Source organism: Rhinopithecus bieti, unplaced genomic scaffold, assembly GCF_001698545.2.
Source record: "Rhinopithecus bieti isolate Rb0 unplaced genomic scaffold, ASM169854v2 scaffold_2454, whole genome shotgun sequence".
NCBI lineage: Eukaryota > Metazoa > Chordata > Mammalia > Primates > Cercopithecidae > Rhinopithecus > Rhinopithecus bieti.
In genome coordinates, this window is record NW_016803843.1 from 1,124,009 (window position 1) to 1,138,249 (window position 14,241).

Consider the following 14,241-nt stretch of genomic DNA (forward strand, 5'->3'; position numbering starts at 1 on the left):
ATAAATAAATAGAATATGGATTTTAAAAAAAGCTATTGTGACACTACAGATAAAAGAAACTGAGGGTTTGGATTTAGCCAATGGCAACACAGTCAGAGAGGAGGTAGACACATCTGAAAAGAAACTAGCAGACAGCTTTTTCTCAATTTTGCATGGAAACAACAACAAAAGAAGAAGGCTGAGAAGAATCAGAAACAAGTAGAAAAGTAGGTGCCACGGGGAGAGATGTTTGAAGAAGACCTAGGAGCATGGCCCAAACAATTGGGACACCAAAATGAGCAAAATGCCTTTAGAGAATTTACAGCCTGAAGAAGTAGAGAGATACACAAACAAAAGGCAATTAAGTAGTGACCAAGTAGGTATCAGTAAGAGCAGGCCACAAAAGCGGACATGGTCAATTCTACTAATCAAGGTAGTAAGGGTTGGGGCAGCTGGGGATTAAAAAGGACTTTATAAAAGGGGATTATATAACAAAAATACATCTTTAAAGATCAGTAGATATTCTCTCTAGTTAAAGAACTGAAAACAACATAAAAATATAAAGGAAAGAGAAGGCTTAAATCTGGGAAGTTTCAAGTAGTTCTATGAAATTAGAGTCCTAAAAAAAACTTCAAAGTAAGAAACTGAAGAGTAAATATGGGATGAAGGACAAAAAGAGAATGAAGGGTGGGGCTCAAAGTTGAAGGCAGTTTTGACATTAAGCATTTTCTAGACTCAGAAAAAGGAACTTATGAATATATGGAGGTGGAATATATAAGAGAAAGGAAAGAGGATGTTCTAAGTACGCCCAGTATACATAACAAATTAGGTAATCTGATTAGCACATTCTAAAATGCCTGCTCCCATGAATGTCAGGCTTTAGAGGAATGGATGAAAGGTTAGAAGAAAGAGTCACAGCCTCCAGGTCAAAACTGGTTTTCCACTTGTTTTTGTATGGTCCACAAGCTAAGAATGTGTTTTACATTTTAAATGACTAAAATAAATTAAAAGAAAAACATTTCATAACACATGAAAATTATATTAAATTGAAATTTCAGTGCCGTAAATAAACTTTCAATGGAGCTTAGCCATGCTTATTTGCATACGGATTGTCTTTTTTTTTCCTTTGAGACGGAGTCTCACTCCATTGCCCAGGCTGGAGTACAGTGGCGTGATCCCAGCTCACTTAACCTCCATCTCCCAGGTTCAAGCAATTCTCCTGCCTCAACCTCAGGAGTAGCTAGGATTACAGGTGTGTGCCAGCACACCGAGCTAATTTTGGTATTTTTAGTAGAGATGGGGTTTCGCCATGTTGACTAGGCTGGTCTTGAACCCCTGTCCTCAGGTGATCCGCCCGCCTCGGCCTCCCAAAATGCTGGGATTATTACAGGTGTGAGCCACCGTGCCCAGCCTGTATACAGATTGTCTATGACTGCTTTCACACTACAGTGTAAAAGTTTTGTAGTTCAGAAGGAAACTGGATGACTGCAAGGTCTAAAATATTTACTATTCAGCTCTTCACAGAAAAAGTTTGCTGACCACTGGTTTAAATGATGGTGAGTGTCCTGTGAAGATGTAACGTAAAAGACAGCACAGACATAGGCTTTAGAAAAATTCATAGACAATAACAGATGATTTACTTCTAATTTACTTAACATTACAGAGTAGCATTTGAGGTGAGAAAATGTTTTTCTCCAACAGTGAGTTTTGCAATCTGTTAATAAATAAATGCCCTTCCACTATTTAGTAAGCACAATGTCTTACTGCAATCATCAGTTTCCAGAAACAAATACACGTTACGCATTTCTCCCAATTCTTACCCTTTAGATCAGTGGCACCAGGGACCAGTTTTGTGGAAGACAATTTTTCCATGGACTGGAGGATGGAGGTGGTTTCAGGATGATTCAAGCACATTACATTTATTGTGCACTTTATTTCTATTATTATTACATTGTAATACATACTGAAATAATTATACAACTCACCATAATGTACAATCAGTGGGAGCCCTAAGCTTGTTTTCCTACAACTAGACAGTCCCAGCTGGGGGGTGATGGGAGGCAGTGACAGATCATTAGGCATTGGATTCTCATAAGGAGCACGTAAACTAGATCTCTTGCATGTGCAGTTCACATAGGGTTCATGGTCCTCAGAATCTAATGCCACCACTGATCTGACAGGGGGCAGCGCTTGGGCAGTAATGTGAGTGATGGGGAGAGGCTGTAAATACAGACGAAGCTTTGTTCACTGGCCTGCCACTTATCTCCTGCTTTGTAGGCTGGTTCCTAACAGCCCACAAAGACCGACATTGGTCCATGGCCCCGGGGTTAGGTACTCACGTTAGATGCCTGATTGGTGATACATTCTAGGTGCCCAACAAAGTCACTAGCATAGATACTGCTATATTGTAGCACAAAGCATTAAATTAAGATTACCTGGCCGGGCTGGGCGTGGTGGCTCATGCCTGTAATCCCAGCACTCTTGGAGGCCAAGGCAGAAGAATAGCTTGAGGCTAGGCATTCCAAACCAGCTTGGGCAACATAGGGAGACCCCATCTCTACCAAAAAAAAACCTAATAAATTAAAAATTAAAAAAAAAAGAAGTCTAGCCAGCATTCAATGAGATACACTCAATGAGATGTAGTATGTATGATAAATATTCAATATTCAATGAGATGCAGTATATATGATATAAAGCCATTTAATGATATAGAGGCCTTATCTATAACTTAATTATAAAAATTACTTATCATATTGAAAAAAAGCATCAAGAGATTCAAAGAGAACTATGCTGGCTAACTATACTTCTACTTCTCTTTCATATAAGCACAGGTATGTGACTAACTTCTGGCCAGGAAAATGTAAGTAGAAGATCGATATTCTTAAAAGCAGGGCAGCTCATCTTTTTGAATTTTCCTTCCTATTGTCTAGAATGTAGATACTATTCCCTCTTAGCAGATCAAAGGCATCAAGGAGTCTGCATCTCTGCATGTATTCAAATCTGAAACATGATAATAGTCTGGTCCCATTAATCCAGAGCCTATTTGCCATATGAGTCACCAGTATACTAAGAATATAAAGTAATGGAGTGCACAGTATCTGTACCAAATTAATAAGGAATAAAGCAACTTAACATAAATAAATAATTCAGAATAATTTAATAGAGTTCAGAAAGCACATAAATATTTTCAGCTTACCTCCTTGGATTCCCTTTGCTGTTGCGGTTTTACCAGCATTATCAAGTCCCACCATCAAAAGAGTCACCTTTCTTAAAATAATAGAAATTTAAAATCACTTTCTTTGTTAATTTAGTATTGAGGAAAATAAATGCAAATTCATTAATTCAATCAACATTTAAGGAGCACCTATTAAGCACAAGAAAATCTGTTGGATGCTAGGGAGTACAATGATGAATAAAATATAGATTCACAAGCAAATTCATGAAAAATACCTTTAAAGGATCATCCTTTTGTTCTCTAAGCAAATAAAGCAAAACTGTACAATAGATAATCCAAAGGACAGAGAATAAGGGAAAGAAGGAAGATAGAAAGGAAGGGGGGGAGACAATCTCTGAGTTATCTATCATGGCTAAAGAATCAATTTCCTAGTTTACTGAAAGCTAACAAATTATCACAAATCTGTTTATCTTATGAAAGTACATAACTGTTTTTAAATATGTAGCATCTTACCAAATATAAATTTATATATAATAACATGATTATGAAGTGCTAACATTTTGAGAGAAGGTTACTACAATTGTAAAGTTTAAAATATTTCTCATGATATAGCTAAACTCCACAGGAAAAAAACAAAAAACAAAAAAACACCTAGTTCAACTTAAAAACTGAAAACACATAAGTCCAGATAAATTAAGTAATCTGGTCAAAGGTCACACAATGAATCAGTTACAGATTCAGAACCAGAACCTAATTCACCTAATTCGTAGGGACTTATATGTGGGACAGGTATAAAGGAGCAAACCTATTATACTGATCCTAGTCCTATTAACTTGGTGATTCCATTTACCACTATGTAGTCATTTCTGTTCTAGGCTGAACTTTGCACAATATAAGAGGTGAGGCAGTTCATTACCACCATGGATTTGGAAATGAAAACTGCCTTGGGAATACACAGAAAAAAAGCCACAGCTTAACACAGCTGCCATATTTAGACCATAGGGTATGGTCAATCTCCTACAAAGTACAGTTACTCCTCTTTAGCAATCATCCCACAGAGGGTTGAAAACAGAATTCAGATGGCTGTAAAGGGTGTCCTTTCATTTCTCTAGGCTTTGCTCTCTTGGATTTAGACTTGTAAAAAAAAAAAAAAATCAGGCGTACTCGAAGGGGCCATATAACAAAGACAGAAGACAGAGGTGAGAGTATGAGGCAGTCTAGTTATGGGTCACAAGCTGAGAAACAACAAACTTACTATGGCAAAAGCCAAATTGATAATTTATTAAATAAATAATCACTGACCATCTTCTATATACCAGACACCAGTGTTCTAGGTACTTGTTTATTACAGCAACCACCATCATAATAAAACAAAAACAGATAAAGAAATTCTTCCTTGTTAAGCTTACATTTTAGTGACAAAAGACAGCCAGTAATAATATGATAAATAATAAAGTGTAGAAGGTGATTAGGTACTATGGGGAAAAAAATAGAGTAGGGCAAGGTACAAGGGATCAAGGCTGGGGGTGGGAGGAGGAGACAGTTTTACATAGGGCGGTCAAGGCAGACCTCATTCAGAAGGTAAAAATCTGAGCAAGGACTTGAAGGATGGAGTGAGTCATGCACATATTCGGGGCAAGAGAGAACAGCTGGTGCAAAGACCCTTAGGTACAGAAATGCAGGAGGGTCCAAGAATCGGCAAGGAAGCCACTGTGATGAAACCAAGTGAGAAAGGAGCAGAATAGGAAGACAGGAAGTCAGAGACACATCAGAGACCAGTTCATGTAAGCCTATATGCCATTGTGAGGATTCTGACTTCTACTATGAGTAAAATGAATTCCGTATTAATTTCCTTTGTTATCTAGGAGCTTTTATCTTCTCTAGATGTTTCAACCATCCCATACCTAGCAAGGGAAACAAACAGAAGCTGTGTCTATACTTGACTCAGTGCAAGAATAAGGTAAATCACAATAAGCAGCACTCTAGGGTCCCATTCTCAATTGGCTGGTGATGAAGCCAGTGGGAATGCCACAAAGACCCACAGCAGATTATAGATTTATGGAGAAGAGGTAGTAGGCAGGGTCCAGGAACCTCTATCCATCTGGAAATGTACCTGCATTATCAACTATGAAAAATATGAATTTACTTCCTAAGGAAGCTGCAAGATATTAAGATATTTTAGATAGATATTTAGATAAATTTTAATTTAGATAAATATTAAGATATTTTAGATAAGATATTAAGAAGCTGCAAGATATTTTATTAATAATAAAATATAATTTTATTATTTTGTTTGAATTCATAATTATGAATTAAATAACTCATAGAACTATCAAATATCAAAGACCAAGATTTAAGCACAAAATAACTTCCAAAACAAAATATAGTAAATGACTATTCAGAGAAGATGGATAACATAGCATTTAAAATGAGTAGCTTAGCAAAGCATGGAGGCACATTCCTGTAGTCTCAGCCACTCCAGAGGCTGAGGCAGGAGGACTCCTTGAGCCTGGCAGGTCAAGGCTGTAGTGAGCCATGATTGTGTCACTGTACTGAAGCCTGGGCAACAGAGCAAGACCCCGTCTCAAAAATAAAACAGGCCAGGTGTGGTGGTTCATGTCTGTAATCCCAGCACTATGGGAGGCAAAGGTGGGCAGATCACTTTGAGTTCAGGAGTTCGAGACCAGCCTGAGCAATATGGCCAAGCCCCATCTCTACTAAAAATACAAAGGTTAGCTGGGCATGGTGGCACACACCTGTAATCCCAGCTACTCAGGAGGCTGAGGCTGGAGAATCGCTTGAACACAGGAGGCAGAGGTTGCAATGAGCCGAGATCACGCCCCTGCACCCCAGTCTGGGCAACAGAGCAAGACTGCACCTCAAAAATAAAATAAAATAATAAAATGAAATAAAACAAGCCAGGTCAGGCCTGGAGGTTCATTCCTGTATCTCAGCACTTTGGGAGGCCGAGGAGGGCAGATTACTTGAGCTCAGGAGTTCGAGACCAGCCTGGACAACACGGCGAAATCCCATCACTACAGAAAAAAAAAAAAAAAAACACAAAAACTAGCCAGGCCTGGCAGTACGTGCCTGTAGTCCCAGCTACCTGGGAGGCTAAGCTGCGAGAATTGCTTGAACCCGGGAGGCAGAGGTTGCAGTGAGACGAGATCGTACCACTTGCACTCCAGCCTGGGCAACAGAGTGAGATGCTGTCTCAAAAAATAAAATAAATAAAATAAATAAAATAAAATAAAATAAATAAAATAAAATAAAATGATAAAATAAATATTTTAGATAATTCAAGTTACTAGAGATACAATGAGTTGGACTAAAGTAACGCTAATATTAAAGCTAACTCAATTGTTCTTTATGTATACAATGCATTTCAAGATCTACAGTGCTTTAAACATTGCCATGAACCAAGGCAATTACTTTCGGGGAATAAATCCCTGTTTTCTACTAGTTTACATCATTTATTCCATAAATATTAGGCACCCCTTACACAGCAGCAAATAAATATCCACAATTCTTAGGCCTCATAAACCTTAGAGCCTAGCAAGAAAAAAGGCACTGGAGAGGTAATTACAGTAACATGAGATAACTGTTATAAATTAGGGGAAGCAGTGGGCAGTCATAAGGATAGACAGCAGACCACAGAGCCACTCTGGAAGTCAGAGAAGACAATACCACAAATAAACAAATAAGTATCAACTGAGTTGGCAATTCCTGGAAACATCACGAAATCTTTTCACATCCCTTACAAGTCAAAGTAAAAATTCCCTGATACACCATTTTATGAAAAATAACTCCTTGTTCTCCATTACATAGAGCATCTCATGTTTTTCTCCATTCTTGCCAAGATTTCAGTTTTTTAAAAAAACAAACACCTAAATACATATATACTGTGCATTTTGAAACACTGTTCCTAAGGCCACCAAGAAAATCAGCTTTTACGTTAAGAGTCTGTCTTTATTTATAGGCTATTAGGTTCAAACAAACAAAAATGTCCTTTAAAGAAGAAAATCACTTTAGAGAATTATAATAGTGTTGAGACTGGCATAAAATAATTCTATTTCTATTTTCACTTTGACTACCTTTGCAACTAGTTAATTTTTAAGATTATGCCCTATTCTTGAAAAAAGGCTTTAATTAAATGTTTTAGGGAATTAAAGCATTACTGAATAAACATAACTAATAAGCAGTACAAATAAAAATCACAACATGAATTACTGCAAAGCCTGATAACGAAGGATTAAATTTATACTTTCAGGACAGAATGTGATTAAAAGGTTAACATTTACCTAAAACTCAAGCTTCTATAAAGAGGTATAATTTATTTAACCTATGTTAAAATGTACACGTAGCTACAGCTTTTTAAAACATGATAAATTGGACGGGCACGGTGGCTCACACCTGTAGTCCCAGCACTCTGGGAAGCCAAAGCAGGAGGATCACTTAAGCCCAAGACCAGCTTGGGCAACATAATGAGACTGTGTCCCTACAACAAGCTTTTTAAAAAATTAGCTGGGAATGGTGATGTGTGCCTACAGTCCTGGCTACTTGGAAGGCTGAGGTGGGAGGATCACTTAAGCCCACTGAAGCTGCAGTGAGCCATGACTGCACCACTGCATTGAAGCGTGGGCAACAGAATGAGACCCTGCCATTCATTCATTAATTCATTCATACATGCATGCATACATACATACAAAAATATGGTAACTTATTATTGGGAACAGTTTGGCTGTGGTGCTATATGACAACAGAAAGATGAAAGATTGCCAATATCTCTTAGTCTGATGATTATCTGATCAAATACATTAGTCCTTCAAATTGAAAAAATAATATACAGTGCTCTTAGGTTTACCGTGTCTACAAAAGTTGACACTAGCAATAAAATCAATCATTTAATCATTTGGTCAGATGGTAATACAATTAAAGCACATTAAGCATTGTGGACACAAAAATGCCTCAGACATCATTTCTGTCCTGAAGTGCTCAACCTCTAGTGAGAGTGACTAAAACATAAATACAAATACATTCTGACACTACGAAAGTTTAAAATGTTTAGCTATATATGTAAGATGATAAAGGAATACAGAACAAGGGGATTTTATCCAGCCCAAAGTTAGGGCAGAAGGTCAGAGAAGCTTCTTAAGGTAATGCCTAACCTAAGTTCTTAAAGTGAGAAGTTAGCCAAGCAAGGAAAAGGTGAAAACAGAAGGAAGATGATGGGATTCCAGAATGAGAACACTGCACGAGAAAATACCACTCACGTTATGAGTTGATAAACAAGGGGTTAAGAGGACATCTCAGTATAGCAGCCTCAAACAAAAGAACAACACAGTCACAACTCAATACAACTATGTAGTGAGTCTAAAGGGAACTTGACATACTTCTACTTAAGGAACCAGTAAATGCGCATCCCTAGTCCAAAAATCTAGAATCTGAAACGCTCCAAAATCCTTAACTTTTTAAACACCAGTATGACGCCACAGTGGAAAAGTCCACATCTGACTTCATGTGACAGGTGGCAATCGAAACTTTGTTATATGCACAAAATTACTTAAAATATTTTATAAAATTACCTTCAGGCTATTGCATATACAACATAAATGAAATTCGTGTTTAGGCTTGGAGGCCATTCCCAAGATACTTCGTTATATATATATGCAAATGTTCCAAAATTAAAAAAAAAAAAATTGATAAATCTTAGGTCCCAAACATTTCAGCTAAGAAATAATCAAACTGGGCCAGGCACAGTGGCTCACGCCTGTAATCTCAGCACTTTGGGATGCCGATGCAGGTGGATTACTTGAGGTCAGGAGTTTGAGACCAGCCTGGCCAACATGGTGAAACCCCATCTCTACTAAAAATACAAAAAAAAAAAAAAAAAAAAAAAAATAGCCAGACCTGGTGGTGCACACCTGCAATCACAGCTACTCAGAAGGCTGAGACAGGAGAATCACTTGAACCCAGGAGGTGGAGGTTGCAGTGAGTTGAGATCGCGCCATTACACTCCAGCCTGGGCAACAGAGCAAGACTTCGTCTCAAAAACAAACAAACAAACAAATACTCAAACTATATTATCAAATAATTAATGATGTAACCCTTTCAGAAGTTGAAAGTGATCACCTCACTCCTAATATTATAGTCATCCCTAGGTCTTTGATTACTAGAAAGGCTGAGATACAAAGAACTCTGAAGTATTATAGGATTTACAGTATGTTATACTAGTAATAAGTAACATAAGAGGAATTATGGGTACTCTGAAATGTAGCCACAAACTTGGTGTTAGAGACCTGAGTTCAAGTGCCAGATTTGCCGTTTCTAAGCTATATGACACATTACTTCTCAGATTTTCACCAATAAAATAGGATAATAACAATAGCCATTCTAAAGGGACGTAATGAAAGTTAAATAAGACAGGCTGCAATGAGTTGGGATGATGTCACTGCACTCTAGCCTGGGTGACAGCGTGAGGCTGTTTAAAAAAAAAAAAAAAAAAAATCTAACTACAGCATTTTCTGCTTAAAATCAAGTCTCAATTTGGCAGCCCCACTTCTGCCACTCCCGGGAGGCCGGCCATGCCAAGGATTCCTTCCATGCCAGGTATTCCCCCAGCCCTTCACAACCATCCCTGGCTACTTTTTATACAGACTCATCTACCAGAACTTCTCTTAATCAGCTCTGTCACCTGTATCAAATGTGCTGGGCACACAGTAGGCTTCTCTACTGAAAGAAACAACAAACATTTTCTGACCCCCATTTGCTGAGTAAACATTAAGTAAAATTAAAATACATTACATTGAGAAAGTACTATAATGAAGTTCATTTATACAAATCTTCACATCAAAATAGTTCATATTAAAGAATGTAATTAAATCCACATATATCAAATTGGCTGAAGTTTTCTGAAAAAAGCTTACATGCTCATGGTTTCAAGGTACTAATTAACAGAAAGACTTTCAAAACTGAAATAGGGGTCTCAGCAGCTCAGGCGGCGGGAGGAGTGCCAGTAGCCAGGCGGCCCAGCTTCGCGAAGGCTCTCAGCGCCGTGGCCCACAGGTGCCCAGCAAGCGCCCTTCCCACCGCCAAGATGCCCAAGAGGAAGGTCAGTTCAGCCGAAGGGGTGGCGAAGGAAGAGCCCAAGAGGAGATCTGTGTACTTGTCAGCTAAACCTGCTCCTGCAAAAGTGGAAACGAAGCCAAAGAGGCATCAGGAAAGGATAAATCTTTAGATTAAAAAAAAAAAAATGCAAACAAAAGGGAAAAAGGAGCAAAGGGAAAACAGGCCAAAGTGGCTAACCAAGAAACTAAAGCAGATTTACCTGCAGAAAACGAAGAAACTAAAACCGAGGACACTGCAACTTCTGACGAAGCAGGAGAGAAAGAAGCCAAGTCTGATTACTATAATATACCAGGTCTTATCTGTAGTCCCTGTCTCCCTTCTTGTACAATCCAGGGTATTTTTATCAACTGTTTTGTAAGCGCAAGTTTTTTAGTAGCTCTAGAAACATTTTTGAGAAGCAGGAAATCCCACCTCATTCCATTGTTAAGTTTTTTCAGGAGGTGAAATAATTCTCTGGTTGTTTATTTTTCATGAAACCAGAAAATAGTATGGGATACTGAATTACAGCAAGTTTTGAGTGTCTTGGACGTCAGCTTAACATTCCATAGATTAGGGCTTAGTTTTTATATATTGTAATATAAAATATACTAAATGGCAATACAGAGTCAGAATCCTGCATTTAATGTCTTAAACATTTTAAATTACTCCTATTCCCATGTTTTTTTCACAGAATTGTTTCCTAAAGAAAACCACTCCTTGATCTTGGCTCTCCCTGTCAGAACTGTGTACACTGTAACATCTTTGGTCACAAAGATGTTACACAAAAACAGAAGTCCTGTTTTCCTGATAACTGTGTTAATGTGCTGTGAAAGATTGAAAATTTGGGTATATCGTGTACATGGTATTAAACTGTGAATTGGTAGAACGTGTATAGCTTATCAAACACTTGTAGATACTGGCTCTTGATTATCCTCTTAAGAAAACTTTGCCTCCAAATGTTAAGCTGGAACATCACTGTAACTATTTTAAAAAGAGGCCAGGCACCGTGGCTCATGCCTATAATCCCAGCACTTTGGGTGGCCAAGGTGGGAGAATTACTTGAGCCCAGGAGACTGAGACATGCCTGGACAACATAGTGAGACCTTTTCTCTACAAATAAAAAAAAAAAAAAATTAGCCCAGGCATGGTGGCACGTACCTCCCAGTTACTTGGGAGGCTGAAGTGGGAGGATCACTTGAGCCCGGGCAGTCAGGGCTGCAGTGTGCCGTGATCACTCCTCTGCACTCCAGACTAGGCAAAAGAGCGAGACCCTTTCCTGAATGACATTATGGCAATCATTTGAACACCTACAAATCTAAACTTCCTCATCTTTTAACTAAGGAAGATAATACTTTCAGTATGTTAATTACATAAAAGCTATTCCTTTTTTTGGTGGGGGATGGAGTCTCGTTCTGTCACTCAGGCTGGAGGGTGCAGTGGCGAGATCTCGACTCACTGCAACCTCTGCCTCCTGGGTGCAAGCAATTCTCCTGCCTCAGCCTCCCAAGTAGCTGGGATTACAGGAGCCTACCACTATGCCTGGCTAATTTTTTGTATTTTTAGTAGAGATGGGTTTCACTATGTTGGCCAGGCTCCTCTCCAACTCCTGACCTCAAGTGATCCATCCACCATGGCCTCCCAAAGTGCAGGGATTACAGAAGCGAGCCACCATGCCTGGCCCACAAAAGCTGTTTTTTAACTTCAAAAATATTATGCAAGTCAAAGAAAATATTTCACTAAAAACACTAAAGTCAAAGTTTGACACATCGAAACTCTATTATCTAAAACATTTAAAAATACATGGAGCAAGTTCTAAATTTTAACTTTAACATATAAATTTTAAAAGTAACAAATACATATACAAAAAAGACTTCAGAACAGGGTTTTGTGATACATATGTGAGAATTTTAAAGAATCACTATATGACAAATTGATAGAATGAAAAAATGTATTGAAAAAAGTGTGATTTTATTGCAGAAGTACGCTATTTTCTGATATTTAGATTCAGATCTAGCACCCCATATTATAGCAAAATCATTCTCTAAATTTATTGAGTATGAATAAATAGTGAGAAGGCCAAACTTGGGTTCACAGCCTGCTTTAAATCCTTGATCAAGTCAAATTCTTAGCATCCATTTTTCATCTCTAAAATATAAGAGGGTAAAATAAGAGTGTCTCTAGGTCCTTTTCTATCTTAAAATTCTAAAATTCTTACTATGCATAATCAATTAGAACTAGAGGGATAAAAAGAGATGTAAAATATTTCAGTTCAGCATATAGTACAATAGATAATCCTCGCTAATCTGTATGTACAGCTTAATTAGAAAATTAAGAACTCAGCAATTTCTATAAATGGTCTAGATTTATAGTTATATTTATTTAGGCCAAGAATGATGGTATTAGGGAGTTAAGTATTCCCTCAATGAAAAAGTTCATAGCAAAGAGGACAAACAGACCACTAGAAATGTTGTGTACTGTAACATTTGAATATCTTATTTTAGACTTGGCCACAGCAAACAACAATTTACTAATAAATTTGAAGTAAAGCTTTGATAGGTTGTATTGCGATGCTGAAAAAACATAGATGGACAAGAAATCAGTTCCAATTAAAGGTTAACTCTGTGGAAGAAAGGGAGGAGACGAATGGGGGCAGGAATTTTCAAGGATTTGTTACCTCCTTATTAAAATTGAAATATGATGACTAAAGATTAACATTTATAAAACCTGGCAGGCATATGGTACTTATTATATCTTTTTTGATTAAACAATAGTAAAATATTTTCATTATATATACATAATATATAAGGAGTTACATAACATGTATATTTTTATATAAACAAAGAATTTTGTTGCCAAAATTTGTATGCAAAATTTGTTGCATAAATTTCTTCAAGATCCAGGTAAAATTAGTCTTTCCTGATTCTCGTTAAAAATCTTAAAAATCATCTTTCAACTCTTGCATATTCAATCACTATATTTTACATGCAATATTTCATTACCTAGATGCTATGTTATAAATAACAGGAGCTCAAAATGTGTAGATGAGAATGTGTAAGGGTTAGAATCTGCTGTAAGGCCCAGAGATTTACTGAGCATCATAGCTTCACAGACCTTGTGTCCTGGACTCAGGATGAAGGCTGCTCCCTATAGGCTAAATAAATTGCAACAGATTAAACATTTTTAATGTTAAAAATTAAAATATAAAAGTACTAGAAAAAAGTATATGTGAATGTAATATTTGAATGCTGATGAACTTTCTAAACATTACACTGAAAGAGTAATATATCTGAATTTAAAATTTTTATTTAGTCTTATTGATTGATTGATTGATCGATTGATTGAGACAGGGTTTCACTTTTTCACCCAGGCTAGGCTGCAGTGGGGCAACCTTGACTCACTGCAGCCTCCACCTTTTGGGCTCAAGCCATCCTCCTGCCTCAGCCCCGCAAGTAGCTCGGACTACAGGCACATGCCACTACGTATGGCTAATTTTTTAAAAATTGTTTTGTAGGGATGGGGTCTCACTATATTGCCCAAGCTGATCTCAAACTCCTAGGCTCAAGCAATCTTCCCAAAGCACTAGGATTACATGTGTGAGCCACCACACCCAGCCTGAATTCAAAAATTTTAAATGTTTATATATAAAATCACAAAATTTGAAAATATAACAAATGGAAAGAAAATACTTGCAATATTATACAACTGACCCTTGAACAACACACGTTTGAAGTGCACAGTTCTACTTATACACAAATTTTTGTTTAATGAAAGTTACACGTGTGCCTTCCTCTCCTGCCTCCTCTGCCTCCCTAGCCTCCATGTCCGCCTCTTCTGCCTCTGCAATCCCTGAGACAGTAAGACCAACCCCTCTTCCTCTTTCTCCTCAGGCTACTCAAAGGGAAGAGGATAAGGATGGAGACCTTTATGATGATCCGCTTCTACTTAATAGTTAATACATTTTTTCTTCCATAAATATATAT

The 14,241-nt window shown here is 37.6% G+C and overlaps 1 protein-coding gene and 1 pseudogene across 5 annotated transcripts in view; one reads left to right on the forward strand and one right to left on the reverse strand.

Moving 5' to 3' along the window:
- The window catches only part of ARL13B (ARF like GTPase 13B), a 75,233-nt gene that overhangs the window by 56,003 nt on the left and 4,989 nt on the right, over nt 1-14,241 (reverse strand). For 2 of the 5 annotated variants that reach the window (XM_017855155.1, XM_017855141.1), the window contains exon 2: nt 3,176-3,246. The exons of 2 other annotated variants lie outside the window; for them this stretch is intronic. In XM_017855155.1, the coding sequence (XP_017710644.1) occupies nt 3,176-3,246 (71 nt within the window). Of the gene's footprint in view, nt 1-2,414; nt 2,537-3,175; nt 3,247-14,241 lie in introns of all 5 variants that reach the window. One more of the 5 variants, XM_017855148.1, reaches the window with a different exon arrangement.
- Nucleotides 10,095-11,137, forward strand: LOC108517158 (non-histone chromosomal protein HMG-14 pseudogene; annotated as a pseudogene).